This window comes from Daphnia pulex, chromosome 3 (assembly GCF_021134715.1).
Source record: "Daphnia pulex isolate KAP4 chromosome 3, ASM2113471v1".
Taxonomy (NCBI): domain Eukaryota; kingdom Metazoa; phylum Arthropoda; class Branchiopoda; order Diplostraca; family Daphniidae; genus Daphnia; species Daphnia pulex.
Window position 1 is genome coordinate 12,225,460 of NC_060019.1, and position 22,830 is coordinate 12,248,289.

Here is a 22,830-nt window from a genome sequence, read left to right on the forward strand (position 1 = left end):
TACCCCCTTTGTTACGGCCAAAATTTGATTCGACTGATTATGACGTCATTTTTAAATTGTTCGATTCCGTTTCTCAAATTTACTTTTGAACATTTCATAAAAAATAATCGAACAAAAAAAGAACAAAAAAAAAATCTGCCAATCCTTTTGATTTATTAAAAAAGGTTGCATCTGAATGTGTGCGTCATCCAGTCCATAAGGGATCTCTGGATCTCATATAGTTTTCATTCCGCAAATCTGCAAATCTCAGTTTTTGTAGAACAGACAGGACATCAGACTAGAACTTTTTTTGTAGAACAGACTTGCTCGCGCAAGTTATTTAGGTAGTTATTATTTCTTCGAAAAAAGACAACCAACTTTTTTTAAAAAAGCAACCTTGACTAAAGAATCTAAATCATCCGCCTGAATTCAATTTGCTTTAAAAATAATGCTTATAACGCAATTTTTAAGAATCAAGCAACAACATCGTTGACCAAATATGTTCGTGCGTGCAACTAGCTAGAAGAATCTATTATTGTGCACAGCGCAATACATGTTTCAAAACTGAGTCGTTGACTTTGACTTTTCCATCGCATCGCTAGATGTCGTGAAAAATGGTTGGACAGATTATATAATCATAAAATGTGCAAGAGGACCGAGAGTTCGAGAGCAATGGGGTTGTTGTTTGGCATACATTTGGAGACTGAGGAAGACAAACACATTTATTAATGCTTAAACTATCTAGAAAAACAATCAATTTAATCCATCTAGTCTAGTCGTCGAAGATGTTATATGAAAATTACTTCCCCCCCGGCCCCCCCCCCCCATTGTAATGTGAACGAAAGATCCCGTACGAACTGGAAAGAAATGATTAGAAAAACGGTTTAGGAAACTGTCGAAAGGTCACATGCGGTTCATATGTATTTATCCACTGAAAATGAGTTATTACTATTGCACTGTTCTGCCGTTTTTCTTCGAAATTCTAACGTCAAACTCATTTTTTCACGTCTTCCAAATGTCAGACTAGTCAAAGGAAATGAAATGGGATTTGTAATGTGACAATGTCTTGAGGTTACTCTGACGAAACTACTGGAGCAATGCACCGGTTTTAAGAAGTTGACATTTACGACGTATATTTAATTTCATCTCCAAAATTTGTGACATTTGTGAGTTATTAGGCAGATAAACAAAAGCTGTCAATCTCAAAAAGTTCGAGATACACAGGAAACATTTGAGGCGCAGTAGATGGCAGAGCAAATTTACATGTAATGTTAACAACGATATTATTATTTGACTTTTTCAAAAGAATGACTTGCCTCGAACCAGATTTCCATGGTTTCGAAGCCTTTTTCATCCTTCGAGAAAGAGCCGTAAGTGTCCCTCAAGGCAGGTTCCATAACAGGTGCTGACTGCTACAACAGGTGGAATAGCTATCGATTATTTTCCCCAAACATTTTCCATCGATATCGAGTGGGCGATTCATAGGGATTTTGTTATTTTCTATTTCTTTTTCCGTACAATTCTTTTTTTTTTTTTTTACTTTCCAACTTTTGGCTGTGAAGGAGAGGATACCAAATAATCAAAGACCATTAGAGATAAAAGAATTAGACCGTGGCAAAGTATTAGGCGAGGCAGCTTTAAAACAATGTTGAACTTGTAGCGCCATCAAGTGTCCAAAACCCAAAATTCAGCTCAATTGTGTCATGTCAATTTGTCAAAGGCTCGAAATTTCGTCATCATCAGGGTACAACTGATGAATATAATAGTACACTCAATTCCATAAAAATGAGTCTTGATGCTATCTTTTCTTTCTTTCGTTTAGATCAAAAGATTTTGTTCAAATATTTAAAGTGGTGGCGCTGTTGAGAGAAGGGATTATTGTCGTGGGTCATCTCTAGTTTTCTCTGTTGGGACCACAACAGTGGCGGTACCTAGTGGCAGAGTCTAACGTCCTCAGTTGCAATAGACAGACTTGAGCGATCGGACGTGTGTGATATTTTTTCGCCCAGCCGAAGGGGGGGAAACGAAAAATTACATTCTTCTTGGGTTCTGGCGATAATTGTCGACGTTACGTCGGTGTTTTTGCTCAGTGTTGTGCAGTGTGTGCTTTTGTGCCGTGTGCACACACAACATACTCGATTGCCTGAATATTCTCATTCCGGCTGTTTTATCGGATAGTTTTTGCTCGTTGAAGAAACTGACGTTTCTTTCGTCTGTTTACTACACTGTACACGAACGGTGGGCCTATCAAGTGAGTGGTGCTGTGTCTTTCCTGAAGCCTGAAAAAAGCGGATTGGAATTCTAAACAAAATTTGTACCGACAACATTTGACATTACTTCACAGACAGGTGAGAGACATTTTGTCATTTTCTTTTGAGCGTTAATTTAAGAAAACTGGGGAAAAAAGCAAAAAGAGAATGGGGTGCCGATCTTTTTATTTTTTAAATACTTCAAAAGTCCCCAAATTGCTGAAATTTGGAATCAACAATAAAAAACAATAATAATAATAAAAACAAGAAGAAACAAAAATGTTTTTCTTTTTTAAAGAAGGCGAAGGGGGGTGGTGGGATGAATTTGAGACAGGCCACAGATGGCGCCCAAGAGCCGATAAGGGACTTGTTTTCTGTCTTTTCTTTATTCTTTTTATTATTATTATATTTCTGGAATAAAACAATATTTGTCGCATCCCCGTAGTTGAGTCGAAGTAAACACATTTTCTTAAGGTATTGTGGTGTAGAGCTAGGGATAGTAGTAGTAGCAGCAATATATAAAAAGTGTCTATATACACCACAGCAGTCGAGAGAGAATCCGCGGTTTGGAAAGTTGCTCTTGGACTTGAACAACTTTCGCTTCTTCACTCACACAGCCGACCGGGTGCGGCAATCGTGGCACCCCTCCCCCACCACCACCACCACCAAAAAAGAGCACCACCTCCCCTCCCGCTTGCGTGTTCACGGCCATTGCCAAATTGGTTCCCGATGTCTGACCGCAACGAATTTTCTACTTTTTATTTTTATTTTTCGATACGAGGGGGTGACTTGAACGAAGGTTTTTCTTCCCCCCGGTCTTTACTAAATGTTAAATTACGTACAAGATTGAATTTAAAAATGTTGATCTTGATTGGATCGTATTTGATTGGGTTGAAAAGAAAATTCTTGATTAAAAACAATTGGAATTTATGATGATAAATAATAATAGCGACTGGTGTACACAAGTTGGCACAAGTGCTGATCTGAGGCTTAAGGGCGATTGGTTTTACCGGCTGTGAAGGTTGTCGGTTGCGGTGGTGCGATGGCCGCTGGCTCGACCAGATCGGGTCCGGTGGTCATTGGAGCCGCACAGTTTTTTTATCTTTTATTATTTTCTTGTTGTTGTTGTTGTTGTGACTGGACCTTGTTGTTTGGATTTCGTCTGCAAATGAAATCACACGGGTCTCACTCGACTGTTATTACAACTCTGATACACACCTGCACAGTCTTTCGAGCGTTCAAGTCACTCTCGAATGTCGTGGAAAAAATCCATTAGGATCCAGTTGGATCCTAATTCCGTTTGGGTATACCGCGGGACCCGCAAAAGATCCCCGTCTAAGAAAAAAATAAAAGGGGCCGTCAACAACAAAGTCAGTTGGAGTTTGGTTGGAGTTTTGTGGGTGGAAGGAGAATGGTGGATGGGTGGAAGTTGGTTTGGTTGTGGCGCTAGCGGCGTGAACTGGCCTTGGCGGAGGCCGGCTGCTCTCAGCCGGAGAAAAAAGAGAAAAGGGAGAATATTGTCGAGTTCTTTTCTTATGTTTCGCCATTCTTCACGGAGCCCCAAAGAGTAAAGAAAGAAGAAGAAGGAGGAATAATAGTCATCATCATCATCATCATCATCATGGTAATAAAAGAAAAAGAAAAAAGACAGAGGGGCGCCGTGGGAGCCGGAGTATTACCAAGTTGGCTGCTGCTGCTGCTGCCACGGGGAAATGGATGGAAAGAACGGCAGGCCGGCAGATGGCACTGATATGCAACGAAATGGAAGCGAAAACAAATGTATTTAAAGTTCTTGGTAGTATACCTATTTGTGGAAATGTCCAGGAAAAGTCATCGAGTTTTTCGAGAGTGAAATAATCGAAACGACAAGTGACGCCACTCGCGTTTCTTTCCAATCAGTTGCTCGTTTCGTTTGCACGATGATGTGCATGGTCGACACCGATGTCGTTTTTTTACACAGTTTGATGCTTTCGATCAAAGGGAGAAATAAAAAGATGCCAGTCGCTTGGCCAAGTTTAGGCAAGCGTGAGACACCCTTGAATCTTGATTGGCTTTTAGATTTTACCGGTTGCGGATGACGAATTCTTTTTTTTTCAAATCCCCTTCCGACGAAAATTACAGCCGCAACCGGCCGACCAGAAAAGAAAACAAATTGCAGAGCCCCTCCAGGTTGATCGGGATCGGCTCACGGTGACAAGCCGATCCATTACGGTGAGAGACTTGGTCACGGTGACAAGCCGATCGTTGCGATGACGTCACCGTCAATGTATCGTCCACAGTCATCCGCACACATACAGTCGGCGGGATGAAATGACCAAAGTCCATTAGAGCCGAGCTGCGGCCCAGCAAACGACATCGTGGGACAACACTTATTGATCCCAGTTGATGTATGGCGTAATTTACTGGCCCTTTTTTCTTTAATTTTGGTTGCGGAGGGGCCTAACTTTTTACCTCCAGCCACTTTTTGAGCCAGGCCGTTATTTGTGTATACGTGCTTCCGACTCATCCACCCAAGTTAACGCCCACCACCGTCTCGTGTCACGCTTAATTTCGGTTCTTTTCTTTTTTCAAACCAAACAATTCGGTGGAGACAGCGATTAACACGATTTCATCATTTACTCGTGCGACTTTATGTTGATCAATATTTGGAAGGGGGGACCAAAAACCAACGTAATAGATGAAACTATGAGGCTTCCGGCTATGGAATTCCGGAGAGGGAGGGTGCATTAGCTCCGCCCTCCTCTCTCTCTCTTTCCTTTTTTTAAATAAAATAAAATAAAATAAAACTTGGGATATAACAAAAACCACAAACGGAAGTGATCATTTTGGCATTTTTATTTCCTTGAAACAAAAAATAAAGGGAGGAAAAAAGTTTATGACTTTTCCGATAGTTATTTCTTTCCCGTTTGCAGAAAGTTTAATTCTTTTTGACATTTTGGGTGGTCAATTAAACTTTTGTGTGTGATCGTGTAGTCTCTGTTGTTGGTCTATAACGACTGCGCGCTTCTTTCATTGTGTGTGTGTGTTTTATGTCCTGTTTCCGAACTATTTTTACACACGATAGTTTCGTGTTAATCGACTCTAATGAGATCGGCGATAAAAGTAGCGACACAATCGATCGGATTCAATCGGCAGAGTTGACGCACCTGGCTGTTTTTTTGTGGCTCTGCACACAGCATTTCACCTGTTTGCTTCCCCTATTTTTCGTTGGTGATTATAATGAGATTCACCAACAACGGGCTGCGCGTACGGGCTATAGTTACAGCTCCAGCTGGTGACGCAACGACGAATTGTAATATCGAACCGGTTGCGATGACGACACATTTGACGTAAATTTGAATTCAATGATTTTTCAAAGGAAAAAAAACGGAGGAAATTCGAAACGACGAACTTTGTCCGGGATGGGTCGTGACGAAAGGAAGGAACGAATCGATCTATGGTTTTTTTGGGTGGTGGTGGTGTTGATGGAGAGAGACTGCGGGATGTAATCAAGTGTGTCGTAAGACAATCTCTTTGGCTCTTGGCAGAGCGCCCAACTTATTGTGTGTCCGACTGCTACCACCACTCGATTGGATTCCGTGATGGAAGCCAAGGCATCCAATCAACTTTGAATATGAAACCACATCATTTGCCACCACCTATCATTTGAAAAATGGGCCAAAACAGAAAAAGATAAAGAAGGGGGGAATGAATGTTCGTCAAAATAAAAAAGAGGATCGATTGAACGATCATGTCACGTTGCCATGGAGATGGACATGAAATAAAAGCACGTGATGGATAGACGCATTTCCTTCAAGAATGTCGTCGTTGTTTTTTTCTTTTTCTCGGGGAGGAGGATGAAAGTGCTGCCGTTCATCTTGTCGCTCGTTTCCAGTCGCCTCACATCCCGGCCGAGACAATTTCGTCTTTTGCCCGGGCGAAGAATACGAGAGCGGAATGTCATCATCTGTGGGGGGGTAAAATGAGATGACAGACGAGCAGCGGCCGATTGGCTCAATCGAAACAGAACAAAATGGACTGACGTTGACGAATTCGATATCCAAGTTGCATCTCGGATGATTCGCCCCAGTTTTCTTCAGGTTCCGGTTATCCGGTCGAGTTCTCTCATCCTTTTTTTGATTCGATTATTAGTTTGACGATTATTTTTTTCTTTTTTTCTTTCTCGGTCGGCATTGGATTCTTTTTTTATTTTGTTTTTGTGGCTCCCGATGATTTCACAAAGCCACCAATGAAAAAACACTGCACGTCGTGAGAAATCCGACCGAAGCATCGGAAAGGCTTCGTCTCGTTCTCTGTTCCCGCCCGTCCGGCACAATCTCTCGTTTCCGTACGCTGGTGCTGCGGTGGCGCTGTCTGTCGTTCTCTCTCGCTCCGCACTCGGTTTGATTTTGTTCCAAATGTGGCAACGCTGCCACTCGCTCCTCCCACCGCCTTCTTCGTGTTGTCTCCAGGCAGCAGCAGCAGCCAGCCAGCTCGAGAGACGACTGGTGTGTGTGTGTGTGTAGGGATAGAGAAAGAAAAGAAAAGGAGAGATAGATAAATAAGATAGAAACGATAAATATAGTAAGGGAGAGACTAGGGAGAGAGAGGAAGGCTGGAAAAGGAGGTAAGAGAGAGAGGTGGAAGGAAAACGGGGAGAAAGAAAGAAAGATAGATAGAAAATGGAGGACGCGAGTTGCACAGGCGAGTCCCTTGCGTTATAGCCAAAAGTGCCACACACCAGAGCTAGTGGCTACGCTCCTTTTGCGATACATACACACGACGTGAAATCTTCCGACACGACAAGAAGAAGAAACAACACACTGTGAATGTTTTTGGATTTTTTGGTGCTCTGCAATTGATCGCCAAGTTTGTGACGACGACGAAAAAGTGCCTACCGACGTGTGTGTCGTTTTCCCAAAACATTGTCTCTCAGTTTGACCCATCGCCATTTTCCAAAGACGGTAAGGCCTTCTACACTTTGGTTGTTTCAAACAAAATGTCTTTTGTGTGTGTGTCTGGATACTCGTCAGTGCCAACTCATTTCCAATCGGATATAAACTCGAATCTTTTGTTGCCAAAGAAATCCGTTCAAAGTCAACTCGAAAACATCACACACAATTCCATGTGTTGTGTGGGCCTCGGGCTTTTGTGTGTTTGCATGTGTGTATTCTTTTCAATCAACTTTAAACTGCGATATGTTTTTGATGAATAGCTAGTAGACGAAAATGTTAATCATAATAAAGACGATTGTGTTTTATAAGTGGCGCCACCACTGTCCTCTGTCGAAACTAGAATTGTGTGCACCCGTTTGAACTGTTTGGGTCGCCATCATTCAATCCGATATTTGGGGTAGAAAAATATGTTGAGCCCATGTGACTTCTTCTTTGATGGATTGTCTAATTAAAAATTCGGGTCCGGCTAAACAGGAACACTGATATTTTTTCGTTTGCTTCCACAAGGCAAACGAGGGAAAGTGGTGGTCAAAGTCGGCCATGAAAAAATCCAAAAAATATTTTTTAAAAAATAACGCCAACTGGCCAAACAACAACACACGAGTCCCCCCTAAAATGGTCAAAAATGCAATACCGGCACTTACCTTTTTTTATCTTAAAAAATATACATCTGGTACGAAATAAATATTTCTTTCCGGTTGACGGTGTCTGATCCACTTTAGGATTGCAATGACGTCACATTTTTACAACAACAACCAAAAAAAGAAGTGTCCCTTGTGATGTGACACCAGGTGTTGATCTTTCAAACATTCCCGAAAATGTTATTTTCTTCTTCTTCGATCGTTTCCCACCAAAAAAAAAAATAACATCTGTTTCGTTCGTGAAAAAAAAAAGATGGCCGATTGTGTCCCATTCGAAGAAGAAATGCTAGAGGCTCTTTGCTGATTGTGTACTACCTGGAACAACTACCTGGACGGCCTAGGCCTCCCTTTTCCCTGTACCAGAGTTTTGTCTGTTACCTTCCCAATTGTTTCTTTTCTTTACCTGTGTGCTCTGGGCTACTTTATTTATTTTTGGTATTTTTGGTATTTTTACAGGAGAATGCTGCTGCTGTCCGGCTACCAACAGCTACCGGTATGACGACTTGATCCAGTCGGTTGTTGGAGGAACACACATAGTTTTTTCGAGTGTCTTTCGTTAGTGTGTGTGACAGTGAAGGAAAGTTTTGGTTTTCCAGTGGTGGACTAGGAGGAACGTCGTGTGTGTGTTATTATTTTACCCCTTCAAAAAGGCGTCGCTGTGATGTGCAGTGCTTGGTTATGCTGACGGATACCGCATTCCTGGATGATGCACAGTAAGTTGCTGTTTTGATTATTAAAATTTTGATTTTGCGTGCGGATGGAAGAGGTGGAAAGCGGATTGACGGAGATGATTCGAGTATGTCCTTGGGAAAAAATTGAGCAGGTGTCCAGTTCTTCTTCCGACGACCTACTTGGCTCCAGTCTCCCGTCTCCACATGTTGTTTATTATTTATATGTGTGGATTGGCTAGCCGAGAAGAGATTCATCCACAAAATGTGTTTTGGGAGAGATTTCACCGGAAGATGTTATCTATAAAACCCCGCTCAACTCGTTTTGATTATTAAAAGAACAAACGGCTGTCACGTGACTCACGAATTCGGCTTCATTACATCCGACATTTTAGTGAACGTTGAGGAGGCCATTTTTTCCCTCGGATAGCATTCTTAATGCCGTCATCACGAGAAGAAGAAGAAGAGCGTGAGTCTGATTATAATACAGAAAATCGATGAACTGTGGCGGCCATTTTGTCGCTCAAGGTATAGAGAGGGGGGAAGAAAAACAGGTGGCCGATGACTCTGAATTGCTGGTGATGTCGGGCCTCTCTCTGACGTCAGCCGGTACTTGAGAAGAAGAAGAAGAAGTTGGTACCGTTAAAACAGCAGCAACTTCTCTCTCTCTCTCTCTCTTGCCGGCAGTTTTTTTCCTTGCCAAGCTCTTCGTTCTTATTATTTGTCTAAAAATACCCGAGGAGATGAGAGAGACTTGGCAACGGTGAAACAAATGGAAAACCCCCCCTGCCGAGGCCACCATCGTTTCTTTTCTCCCGAATAAGTTACAAAGAACGTTTAGTTAAGTATATAGATGATCGATGAAAAGCCTATTTCTACTGGTAGGATTTTGGTCCCCCCCCTATTGGCATGATGCGGGTTGACTTTGTGTGTCTCACAACTTCCCTACAAAGTCAATAAAGACCCACCTGGCAACCGAGCAGACGTCATCTGGCCTGGGGAAAACAACAAAAAAAAGACAAAAATTCAATTTCAGGATTTCCGAAAAACTAAATTTTTTTTTCCAACCTTTTCGGTTCACATCCGCCGACCACACGCACACATGGAACTCTTTTACACCAGCCCATTCTCTCACATACATCGCACAGGCGGGGGGAAGAATATTACGTAAAGGAAGGAACGAAAAAAAGTATTAAAAAACCAAAAAAATATTTTTAGACGCAAGACTCTATAGAGATAGAGGCTTTTGAAACACAAGAGTTTTCTTGATTCTTTTTAACGATCCATTGTGAACGCGGCCATGTTTTGTGAGAGAGTAGTCGAAGAAAAAAGGAAGAAAATTTGTTCTCTTATGTTGCAGCTGGATGTATTTTTGATTGGATGTAGTATACTAGTATGATTGAATCGTCTTGGGTTGCTGGCAACCGGGGGTAGTAATCTGAAACGATGTTATATATCTCTATGTTTGTCTGGACCAATCAGCCCTTCATGTTGATATCCTGTGTGCGCCGTATCAGATACGCACAGACAAGATGGAGACGCGCTCCTTATTTTTTATTTTCTTCTTTTTGGATCGATTCCGGGCCCCGTCGAGATGGACAAATATCGACTTTTTTGTGCCAACCGTCCATTCATTTTCCCTGTTAACAGCCGCCCACATTTATTCTAGCGAGAAAGACGACCGGCCATATTTGATTACCTTTTATTGGTTTGGTGGTCAGAGTCTCCCGTTTCTACTCCTCCTCCTCCCTGCTCCTGCACTGCTGGATGAAGAGAAAATCTATTTCGAATAAGGCTTCCAATGTCCTCTTTCTGATTTTGTCGTTCGTGTGTCTGGGTTTTTCCCTATTCCTTACTGGCATGTGTGTATGGATATGTGGACGAGGGAGGTTCCCGGTGATACTTTATTGATCTGAGCAAGGGGGGGAGGGGAGGAATGACCACACCCCCTCGAGATTAGTCGAAACGTTTTGTTTTGTTTTGTTTGGGTTTGTTTTGTTAATAAATTTCTTTGTTATTTTGACAGGAGTTTGGGTGCAATTCCATGCGAGTCCCTATCGTCCGAGCCGTGCTGGGCCAACATGAACACGCTCAGCAGCGGCGGCGGAGGTGGTGGTGGTGGCAGCAGCAGCAACAGCAACAGCCCCGGTCTCGGCAACAACAACAACAACAATACGGCGTCGTCTTCACCAACGACGACCAACAACAACAACAGTACTAGCAGTGGTGGTGGTGGCGCTGGCGGCAGCAACGGCCTCCTCCACGGTCCCAGCGCCTCTGCGGGCGCCATCAAAAAGCGACGGAAATCCGACACGAAGCCGCTGTCGCAGATCAACAAGTGTCTCAACGAAAAAAGACGCCGGGAGCAGGTATATACCCAAAAATAAAATATATATCAATGAAGCTAGGAATTATATTAAAAAAAAAAAATGTCTGTCTGTGTGTTTGGTGTACACATCTGTCAAGGCCACTTTCTCTCTCTCAACCATTCCGGTTGTTGTGTTTTTTCTTCTTTGGAAAATATTAAAGAAATCCCACGTGCCCACCCCCGTGTCCTTTTAAAAAAACAACCATCTGGTTGCTACGCCTCGTCAAATATGGGATTTCCGACCATGTATATAAGCCACTCAAATCCGTCCCTCTCTCTTATATAAATGCACGGCTGGTGGTGGTAAGGGGTAGCACGAGTATTGATTCACGTATTGATTTTGTGTTTTCTCTCTGCCGGCGTCTGTCGACGTCGTCGTGAAAGATGTCGAGGCCAGGGAAATAAATGAAATTTTGTCGTAGAGTTTCCTTAGTAATAGACAATCTCGTTGGTGACTCAAGTCGATCACTTCCAATGTCTTTTCATTTAACACGGGCGCTGAAGTTTGACTGATGACATTGCGCGCGCGTCAAGCTGATGAAGTTGACGACAAAATATATGTTGCACGTACGCCAGAGCTGGATTAGCTTTTGCGTGCCAGCCGGCCACTTGATCCGGCAGCCGGATGAATTTATCACACGACAGCTCCCCCAAGAAAAATGACTTATCCGTTTTTATTATTATTATTTTTCCGTAGGAAAATGTTTACATTGAAGAGCTGGCGGAATTGATTTCCGTCAGTATAGCCGACGTCAACTCGCTGTCGGTGAAACCGGACAAGTGCGCCATTTTGCAGGAGACGGTCAACCAGATCCGGAAGATCCGCGAGCAGGAAGAAGATGGACGGAGTTCGAGCAGTAGCAGCAGCAGCAGTAGTAGTAGCAGTTCAAGTTCTAGCAGTTCCGGCACCAGTTCTGGGCACAACAACAACAACAACACGACATCGCCCAGCGCTGACGGAGGCGTTGGTGGCGGTCCGTTGCTCCAGCAAGGCGACGTCTCGTCGTCGAAACCGGCCCTGCTGGACACGCAACTCTTGGGGACGTTTCTGCTGGAAGCCCTCGACGGCTTCCTGTTTGTCGTCAACACGGAAGGCAAGACGGAATACGTTTCGGAAAATGTCGCCCATTTCCTACACTACCAGCCGCAAGATCTCGTGGGCAAATCCATCTACAATTTCATCCATCACGGAGATCACGCCCGATTTTCTTCGTCGCTTTTGCCCACGGCCATTGGTAAATTCTCGACATTCATTTAGTCTGATACTGAAATCAAATGAGACGATCATCATCAAATCATGTGACTTTGTCTATGAATGAATTATAACCGACTGGCTGGATGAATCCGCCATTAATGGGGTTCCGTTTTCTTATCATTATTATTTTTTCTTTTTTTTTAAAAAAATTCAATCAATAACTTAATTTGCTATTCATTTCTTTTGATCTTTTTCTTCACGCTCAGCTTGGCCGAGTGAAATGGCGCCGGCGTCGCAGAACCGATTGGGCCGCTGTTTCAACTGCCGACTGCTGATCCAGCCGCTGGGCGAGCAAGATGAGACGATGGAGGAAAAGCAGCAGCGAGTCGAGCATTACGAGAACATGCAGATTTCAGCCGTCCTCCAACCGTATCCAGGTGATCCAGGCGGTGGCGGCGGCCACCAGCCCAAGAGAAACAGCGGAGCAGCAGCTGCGGCGGCCGCTGTGGGTTTGGAGGCTTCCGACTTGGAAATGGCCCTGACCTCTGTGGCTAGCGGCTCCAGCGGAGCTGATCCACAACACTGCCTCGTCTGTGTCGCCAGGCGGATTCCGTCGACGGAGAAAATGGCGTCGTCGGCCATCGTCACGACCGGAGGACCCGTCGTCGAGCAGTTCACCACCAAACTGGACTCGACTGGCAAAATTGTGGCCGTCGACGTCACCGGAGTCTCTCCGCCCTACAGTTCCTACTTCAGCAAAGAATCCCTCCTCTCGTGTACCATCCAGGAATTGTGCCATCCGGACGACTTGTCGATTTTCCAGGCCCATTTCCAGGAAACGATCCAGTCCGGCTGCGGGCTCAGTTCCAGGTACCGTCTCCGATTGGCCGGCGTTGCAAGTTTCCTGGTCGTCCAGACAAAGTCGAAGCGCTTCGTCAACAGCGACACGCACGACACGGACTTTGTCATGGCTACCCATTCCATCATCGTGGACGACGAGGACGGCCAGGCTGACGGCGGTGGCGGTGGCCGGTTGATGTTGTCGAAAAGCGACACGCTCAAAGACGTCCATCAGCAGATAACGGACGCTGCCAACCAGATGAACCAGCAGCAGCAGCAGCAGCAGACGACTGTCAATCCGGTGCTGACGAGCGTCGTCCGCCACGATGTGATATCGGCGACCAGTTACGGCAACGGCCGCAGTGGCGCCACCACCACAACCACTTCCTCCTACTCCAGTACCTTCGCCGGATTAAGTTTGGGAACGAGCGGCGATCTTCTCAATGACTTTGTCGTGCCCGACCTCTTCATGGCTTCGCCTCCGTGGGGTGGCGATTTCAACACCAGCGAGTCCAGCCTGGACGGCAACGGACCGCCCGGCGCTTCGGCCGTCGCTTCTGCCGCCGCTTCTGCCGCTGCTCAAATGAACAACAGTCACCACCATCTGCCGGCCATCGCCACTTGCAATCAGCAACAACTCTCGGCTCCATCTCCTCACTCCCTCGTCCCGTCCGGCGGACCCCTCCTGGCCGGACACATTCCCCATTCCGTTGGCGGGGGAATGATCAACTGGGGAAGTCCTCCGCCTTCGGGCGGACAACAACAACAACGGCCCGGCTCGACTTGCTCGGCCCCTCCCGTCTCGTCGAGGCCCAGCTCGCGTCAGAGCGCTTCATCCACACCGCGACCGCCCAGCGTTTCGTCAGCCTTCAGTCCGGCTCCCAATTCCGTTTTGGGCGTCGTGCATCCCTCCCCCGTGCTCAGTCCAGTTGCCACTAGTTTGCATCCGGCCGGAATGATGAGCTCGGCCACGGCCACCACTTCGTCGTCGTCGTCGTCTTCGGCCGGCCAACAGCAACCCAGTCCGGCCAGCATGACGACGCCCTTTAGCAACAATTTCCCCTTCAGTCCGCTCCAAGATCCCATTCCTCAGCATCCGGCCACGGCTCCGCTTTCCCTCAACAATCCGGGCACGCCATTCCCGGATGACCCGGCACGAGATTCCAAGGAAGGAATTCTCTCGTCCGGCATGGCCACCGCCGCCGCCAATCACGGTCATTATCCGGCCAGCAGCGGTGGAGGATCTCACCACCACCACCACCCCAATCATCACGGGACGCCGGACAAGCAACTCAGCGCTCTCAGCAGTTTGTTGAACAGTAGCGACGCCTCAGCAGCAGCAGCAGCGTCGTCGTCTGTGACGGAATCGGGGAGGCTGCGCATTTTGCTCATGCAGAGACCGGGCAACGGGCCGCCAGCTCCACCGTCGGCTGGCCATCTTTCGACTAGCATCAACGGGAGCCATCTGTTGAGTAGTTTGGGCAGCGACAGCAGCGATGGCGTCAAACGTGAGAAGGAGGAGACTAGCAGCAGCAGCGTCGGTGGCGTCGCCTGTGGCTTACAGCTGGCCGGAAGCAAAGGCAACCACGACAACCGCATTCTCAAAGGCCTGCTGAATCAGGACGATGGCGACGAAACCGATCCGGCGGATGAGGGCGGCAGTCATCGCTTCTTGCTGGCGGGCAGAGGCAACTCGGGCGACAACAAGAGCAGCTCCGTCAACAACAATAACAACAACAACAACAACATGCTGCACAAGCTGCTGAACGTGCGGAGTGATGACGATGCCGAGCAGCGGATGGGTCTGCGCAAGCCCAACGAATTGCTGAAGAAACTCCTCAAGGATTCCGACGAGGATCATCAACAGGCCGGTGGTAGCGGCAGTGCTTGCGGTGGCGCCGGAAGCAGCAACAACGCGGCCAGCCAGCAACAACAACAACACCACCACCAACACCACCCCATCCAGCAGCAGCAACAACAACATCCCGATCAGGTGTCGTTCCAAGAAGAGCAATTACTCAAGTCGTTGGGCTTCCCATCGCCGACAACGTCATCAGGTTCGTCTACGACTCCAACGGTAACAACGGGATCGTTGGCCAACATGTTGAGTACCAGTCAGACCACTCACCTCAAGTCTCCACCGCCAGGTAATCATCACGACTAGACTAGACTAACCCGTTTTTTCTTTCTTTCTTTCTTTTGACTTGATAATTTTAATAACGGATGGATGTTGGGATGGATGTAGGCATGGCCAGCCATTGCGATGGATTGCTGGAATTTGGCGGAGTCGTTTGCAGCAGCACGACCAGCAGTGGGCTGCTCTTTGGCGGCGGGCCGGTGGGTGGTGGTGGCATGCGGGGCACCAAGAGACACAGCGAAGAAGCCCGTGACGAGGTGAAGGCCAGCAAGGAGCCCATGCTCAACGCCGACCACCTGATGATGTCCGCAGGCGGAGGTGGGGTCTTGCATCAACTGCTGGGTCCTCCAACGTCGTCATCCTCCTCTTCCTCATCTTCGACATCAACGAATCCGCACAGCAGCACAGTGGCAGCTCCTCTGTCCGTCGGCTCATTGCAACACCAACCGCTTTCATCGCCAGCAGCTGCCGTTGCGGCCGCCACGTCCGTCGTGGCTGCGGCGGCCGCCACGGCCAACATTGCTGCCGCTTCAGCCATCCAGTCAGCCGCTGCTGCTGCTGCTGCCGCTAATCTCCCGGCCAGCAGTAAATTGTGCGAGAAGAATAAGATGTTGGCTTCGTTGCTGGCCAAGACGCCCGTCATCCCGTCACACTCGCTGTCGACGAGTATCGCCTCGCCCAAACCCTCAGCGTTGCCTCAGGAGAAATTGCCCAAGGACTTGAAGGTGAGTCAATGGCGTCGCCACTTCTTTTTCTTACATTTTTCGTGCGACCGCTTTCGGCGCTCTTTTTCTGCCCTCCTCTTTCTCCTTCTTTTCCTTACCTCTCTTTTACGCACGGTCCGCCATCACACACACACACACTGTACATACACACACACACCATCGCCCGCCATTCACGCTGAAAAAAAAAAACCCGTTAACGTGACGACCTGGTTCTGGAATGTCCCTCCCTTTTTGCATTTTCCCCCCCACCGTCATCTAACCACCCACCAGCCATCCGCCCAGTACACACCGAGAGCCAACGGACTTTGCCGTTTCTTTTTCGACATTCGTCGTCTAGTACTTGACGTGTCTTGCCCGTTCACGGTGTTCAACGTTCTCTCTCTGTCTCTCTGTCTCTCTCTCTGGTGGCTTGTATCAGAATACTACCCACACACACACACACACACACACTACTCAGTACAAAATGGTGGCCTCTTTCCCGTCTCAATTCCTATTTCGTTGACGTCTAATCTCGATTGTGACTGAGCCTCGTTGGAACAACAGCAACAACAATCCAGTTTACTTATTTTGACTCAACGAGACGGGTCTGCTTGATATTTATTTTCTATATTTATTTTTTGTTATGCAACAACATTTTTGGGCTAATGAGAAATTTTTTTATTATTGGAAATTTTCTAGGAGAAAATCCTTCAGACGCCGCCAGTGAGTGGAACGTCGGCTCCGGGCGCCCATTGGGCCGGAGGCTCGGTGCAAACCCAGCCCTCGACGACTATGCAACTGCCCCCGCATCCGCCAATGCAACAACCCCAGCAACAGCAGCAGCAGCAACAACAACAACAACACCTTTTGAACCAACAGCAACAACAACGACATCCGGCCATGCAACAGTCACAGCAGCATCAGTTACACCCCCGATCTCAGCACCCACAACAGCAGCAGCAACAACAACAACATTTGAACCTCAGCCAGAAGCAGCAGCAACAACAACAACCAGCTCCTCAGACTGGAGGCTTTTTGAATTCTCTTTTGAATCGGCCCATTGATTCGGCTTCCGGTCCCAATCTGGGCGAATCGCAGCAGCAACAACAGTCTAATCAACAACAGCAACTTTATTTAGCAGCCCAACAACCCCCGCCCCAACTCCAACAACAACATCGACCCAATCAGAACCCCGTTCAGAAGTTGTCTCTCAACAATCAGCAACAACTTTCTGCCGCCATGAACTCCTCGGGTGGTTTCAACATTTCCCTTCATCCGCAACAGCACCAACCTCACCACCAGCAACAACAACCCCAACAACAACATCAACTGCAACATGCAATATCTGGCCCCATGGGCCCCGATCGAAGCCTGCAGCAAAGCGGAGGAGCAGGTCAGCGATCCGGAATGTCCATCCAGCCGCAACAACAACAACAACAACAGGCGTCGCATTCCAATCCCATGTTGGCGGCCACCAGTTTGGAGAGCAGCGACGGCACTTACAGCGTCCACGCCGATTTCATGACTCCGCTGGATGTGCAAATGGCGTCGGTGGCCGGATGGGGTGACACGCCTTCGATGGACCCCGAACTCTCTGACATCATCGAGCAAGTCATCGACATGGACGAGAGATACGAAAGCGATTCCATGATCTTTGGCGAGCTGACGTCCGCCACGCCACCGCCAGTGACTATCCAGCCGGTCATGTCCATCGTCCAGTCGTCGCAGAGCGTCACGTCGGTGACTCAGACGACTGCCGTTGTCGGCCCGTCGGGTCCCCTCCTGCAAATGGACATGTCGAAAGAGAAACTGGCCATCACAGCCATTCAAAAGTCGCTCATGTCCTACGAGAAAATCTCGCCAGTCGCTCAAAGTCCGCCGGCCTACAACCTGCCGGGCTACGCACAACAACAACAACAGGGTCAAGGAGCGCCGATGAGAATGTCCACTCCGTCGTACGGGATGAATTCGCCTTCAGCTTCGGCTGGGTCCATCAACATGGCCAATCAGCAGCAGCAGCAGCAGCAGCAGGCCAGTCTCACCATCCCCGGTGGCAGAAAGCAGAAATTGCCCGTCCAACAGCGACGACTCTTGAATCGACAACAACAACAACAGCAGCAACAATCACAAGATCAGCAGCAACAACAGCAGCAGCAGCACCCACCTCAACAGCAGCTCCTGGGCGTCTTGCTGAACGAATCGTCGGTACAACACACCCAAGGTCCCCAGCTCTCACCTGGAGCCCTGCAAATTATGGATGACCTACTTAACGCCATCCCACCCAACATGACTATATCCAGGTAATCAAAATGTTACACCATCGCGTCTGAGCTTCCGCCAAACGATCCACCCACACCTGATGTAGTCCCCCCCGCACCGACATCCGATACGCCGAAACATTTTACAGTTTTCTGTCGTTTTTTATTTCCCGTTTGGTTGTCGCCATGTCGTGCCGAATGGAACCCGTTTCAATTTTTTTGTTATATTTTTCGTGATTGCGTTTAGTGCGGAAGAGAAAACGAGAATTTGACTCTCTTTTTTATTAAACAAAAAATTTTTATTTTTATTTTGCATTTGAACGTCACAGGTCGGATTCACAAGTTTCACCCAACTACGGTTCGGTGATGTTGAGCAGTCCACTGGGTAGCGGTGGGCCGCTGGCGTCTCAAATCTCTCCCAGTCAGCGCCCGATGCAACCCCCTTTTTCGCCTCACGGCCCGATGAACACGGCCAACGGTGGCAACTACAATCAAAGCCCTCAGGCACAAATTGTCAATAACAACAGCGGCAACAACTTCGCCCCCGGCGGACCGTCTTCTCGGCTCTCGCCGTTCAATTCGGCTCAAGTGTCGCCCCGCATAGGGCCACCTCCGCAAAATTTTCAACAGCAACAACAACAGCAGCAGCAGCAGCAGCAACAACAACACGTATCCCAGCTTTCTCCGCAGCCAGGAGTGGGCGCCAGATCCAGTCCCGGAATCAGTTTGCAAGGGCAGCCAAGTCCTGGCGTTGGGGTAGGATCGTGGAACAACAACATGCCGAATCGTCCTAATCTGCAACCGCAACAACAGCGACAGCAGCAGCAGCAACAACCTCAACAACAACCTCAACAGCAGCATTTGCTCGGTTATGGACAAGGCATTCGCGGTGGCTACGCTCCTCGACCCGCTATGAGAGCATTGCCCAATTCCGGTCCGCCCAACTGCGTCGGCGGACCTGCTGGCCCGGGCAATAGTAGCAACAACAACAACAACATTCGACAAGGCTACGGTAACAACGGCATGACCGACAATCCAACCGGACCATCTTCCTCCAACGGGATGTTTGCTCGCCAGCAACAACAACAGCAGCAGCAGCAACAACAGCAGCAGCAACAACAGTTGAGATTACAGCGAACCGTGAGCGCACCTAGCGGGGTTATTCCAGGTGAGTGAAACTGTTGAAAAAACAGACGACGGCATGAATTTTTGGACAGGCATGTGGAAGAGAGAGACAGAGAGAGAGAGAGTAGAAGATTCCCAGTTGTTGTTGTTGTTGTTTTTCAACCTAACCACATTTCATGTAGACAATTTAGGATTTTGCAAGTGGCCATCTGCTGTTTGTTTCCCCCGTGTTATTTTTATTTTTTTCCCTTCTCTCTCTCGTCCATTTTGTTGTTGTTGTTGTTTTTTGTTACCTCCGAACCCCCAACATCAAAAATTGTTGTTATGATCCCCCCCCCTTACCTTCCTGGATTTTTGTTTCTGTTTGTCTCGTGCATCAATATGTCTCTTCTGATTGTGTTTTAGCCTTGTCTATTGGCGGTGGATTGAGTCACAATGCGAGCAGCTGCGGTGCCACCACGGGTTCTATCCGACAACAACCTTGCCGAGAGGACAACACAACCACCTCCTCCTTACACTCGACCGTTCCGTCTGCCCTCATCCACCACCATCCACCTCCTCCGTCGTCCAATCCTTCCACTCCGTCTTCATCCAATTCCTATCCTTCCTCGCACCCCAATTCTCCCGGCTACCATTTAGGAATGGGCAACGCTGGCCAACCATACCAACAACAACAGCAACAACAAGGTGGTGGGGCCGGTGGCAACCGTGGCAACGCTTCTTCGGCCGCAGCCGCTTCCGTCTACAGCGCCAAAGTATTAGCTTTCCAACAGGGTTCGAATCGACAAGCTCCGCCCGCCTCGATGGGCCTCTCGTCCGGCAACAGCAGTCAATCGAGTCGGCCGCCATCGGCCGATGATTCGGCCGATTCCTTCTTCCATTTCGATTCTATTTCTTCCCACCAACAACCATACCAGCATCCGCACCACCTCTCCTTTCCTCCGCCAGGCCCTTTGCATCCGTCTGAGCTGCAGCTGGCTGGTAAGCATATCTTGTCAGCCACCCAAAAAAAAATCCCCACCGTACATTTATATATTTTTTCTCAAACCCGTCCTGATTTATTTTATTTTAAAAAAAAATCCTTTTTTCCCGTCGTGTCGTCCGTTCCTTCCATTTTTCGTGTCTTCCCCTGTCGTGTCGTCGTCGTTTTTTTTTTCTCACTCCAATCCATCCCCTTTTGTGTATTGTCTTTTGTCCAGCATCGTGTCCGTACGTAGCTCGTGTTCGTCTTTTTTTTTTGAAATCCTCAAACATCCGCACATAACCTACACCACCCATTCAACGCTTGCACTGATTTTATTATTTTATTTTTTTTAGTTTAGTTATACGTCCGTCAGAGAATAATGTTAACGTTATTTATGTATCAAGTCATTAATTTGTTTCTGTTTGAATTTAATTCTCAGGTTCGGTCGGTGGTCCAGTTCAGGGTGGCGGAAGAAATGACGGCGGACCGCCTGGGATGGCCTCCGAGTACGTTCGCAAGGAGCTAAAAGCGGTGGTAGGAGCCCGAACAATCCAAAGAGGTTTGTCTGGTCCGGTTGTGAATGTGAACCACGGGTCGGGCCAGATGAACCACAGCTCACCTCCCATGATGGTACCGGGTGGTAAGCCACTCAATCAAGCCGATCTTGAAGCCCTCGGTCTCAGCTACGAATTGCCCCAGGGTATTTGTTTTGTTTTGAATTATTATTATTATTTATTCACATCATCTTCATTATTTCATTTTTGAATTGCAGGGAATGACGGATTACACGGAAGAGTTTGGGATAGTCCCAACATGGGCGAGTCGCCGTCGCAGACAATGCCGTCTACCAGGGTAACATCTACTATTTCCGTCCACACACACATTTTGTGCGTGCCAAATCTCTTATCGAGTGTTTGTTTTCTTTTGTGCTCTCAGAATACGATGGAAGAAGCTCCGCGGCCAGCTGATCCTCAAATGTCTCTTCTCAAGCAGCTACTCTCGGAGTGATTTGAGTGAATCCATCGAATCCAACCAAGACCTTGACTCTGGTGTCTTGGTTCCAGCCAGCTCGCACTCTTGCCCACACACAAAAAGTCCTCCTCCTGTTCTCTCAGACTCTCATCTCCCGCATTTCGTTGACGGACCGTGTGGCCTTACTTATTCAAATAACGGAGTCCTTTTGTCTCGGCATTTCCCCCACTCCCAGGGTATGGGACTCGGAAATTCTCCAGCAGAAACCATTGACGAAGAAGAAGAAGAAGGATAGTTTGTTGGTTACTTTGGAACAGAAAAGAAGATTACGTCAGGAACAGACGAGGGAATGAAACGGTACACGTGATATAGCCGATTTGTTTACATTTTGCGAACCACATAATTTATCCGTCCGCAGATTTTACGAAAAAAGAAACTTACAAAAAAACAAAAAAATAATTATCCAAACATGGGTCGAAACAAATGGGTGCCTAGTTCTTGGCTTCTTACCTTTTTTTAAAAAAAAATAAATTAATCTTTTTTTTTGTGTGTGTTCGTTTGGCCAGGAATAGCGTAGTTTCAACTCAATTGCTTCTGCTGCTCCAGTCAAATTTATATTTTTCTTTTCTTGGGTCGTCAGCCATTGTTATCATTTCTTCTTTAATTTTCCTACTTTAATTTTCCCTCCCGAGAACCAATACTCTTCCCCTTCATCAAGCAAAAAAAGGTAAAAAAAAAAACTGTGTGTAGTACAAACCGCCACCCGTTAACGACATGAGAACCGAATTCTGGGTTGATTGCAATAGCCTGTGTGTGTGGTTTTGGGGGGGTTCATTTCGTTCCTTATTATTATTTTTTTTTCATTATTATTTATCTATTATTTTTTTCCCGACCAGCCACAAGGATGTTTTTTTTAAATCTTTCCTGGTCTCCTTTGTCCGTGTCTCTTTTGTTTTTCAGGCAAAAAGATACAGAGGGAATGAGTTGAATGGTTGTGAAGCGAAATTTTGATGGAGGAAGATTCTATAAACTCCATGAGAAAAATTTAAAAAATAACAAAAAAAAAAAATTTATATCTATATAAATTGCTGCAGCAAAAATGTTGCGTGATTGTCGATATGTACATTGTCGACATTGGATGGCTGAACGAAGATTACGCCAGGTGTGTTTTTTTTTCCCCCTTTGATTGTGTTTGCTTGTTTGTTTGTTTTCTAGAGGTCCCCACCAGCCCATACTTTTTTTTTGTCCTTATTTAAGGGGGTTGTCACCTTTTTCATACCAAAGTTTATACATTATAATGTCGTTGTTTCAACCCACACACACATATAGTTATCGATGAGGAGTTTTTTCGTCACGTATAATTTTTTTTTTCACTGTATTTTCTCTCGCGTGTGTGTATCTCTTATGTTTGTAGCTATAGCCGCGCAGATGGTGGGGAACTAAGGGACTGGTTTATAGCACTGCTTTTTCGTTTGTATATTTTTCCTTGGTGGAGGAGGGAACGTGATAAAAAAAAATGGAAAGAAAGAAAAAAAAATATTGTGAGAATCCCACCCCTCTGATCCCGTGATCTGGAATGGGCCGCCCAGATTGTGTGTGACCTCCCCTCGACTGGAGACTCCTATACAACTCACGGCGAAAATTGTGTAACTTGTGTCCCTCAACTGTTTACCTGTTCTCTTTATCCTTCGAATCGAGTATCGAAATGTAAATATTTTCGGGTTACATGTTTCAATTATCTGTCAAAATACGATTGCCCGTTATTCAACAGTACCCAATCTTTACATAAACACACA

The 22,830-nt window shown here is 46.8% G+C and overlaps 1 protein-coding gene across 3 annotated transcripts; it reads left to right on the forward strand.

Moving 5' to 3' along the window:
• The first annotated feature begins 1,929 nt into the window (after positions 1-1,929).
• Positions 1,930-22,807, forward strand: LOC124190233 (AF4/FMR2 family member lilli-like). 3 transcript variants are annotated; one of them, XM_046582814.1, is made up of 12 exons: positions 1,930-2,327; positions 8,260-8,516; positions 10,498-10,840; positions 11,537-12,074; positions 12,301-15,021; positions 15,120-15,736; positions 16,415-18,015; positions 18,303-19,141; positions 19,504-20,079; positions 20,502-20,762; positions 20,835-20,914; positions 20,999-22,807. In XM_046582814.1, exons 2-12 carry the CDS (start codon positions 8,482-8,484, stop codon positions 21,068-21,070), a joined length of 7,683 nt encoding a protein of 2,560 aa, XP_046438770.1. In that variant the 5' UTR covers positions 1,930-2,327; positions 8,260-8,481; the 3' UTR covers positions 21,071-22,807. The 3 variants fall into 3 exon arrangements, with proteins under 3 accessions (XP_046438770.1, XP_046438771.1, XP_046438768.1); XM_046582812.1 differs by lacking the exon at positions 1,930-2,327 and adding an exon at positions 6,025-7,171; XM_046582815.1 differs by lacking the exon at positions 19,504-20,079.
• Positions 22,808-22,830: the final 23 nt, after the last annotated feature.

Excerpts from the sequence above, each read along its gene's own strand:
- LOC124190233 (XM_046582814.1), top strand. The coding sequence starts at position 8,482 with ATGCTGACGGATACCGCATTCCTGGATGATGCACA. Across the intron at positions 12,075-12,300 it reads GCTTTTGCCCACGGCCATTG|CTTGGCCGAGTGAAATGGCG; the intron begins GTAAATTCTCGA and ends CTTCACGCTCAG. Across the intron at positions 18,016-18,302 it reads CCCAACATGACTATATCCAG|GTCGGATTCACAAGTTTCAC; the intron begins GTAATCAAAATG and ends TGAACGTCACAG.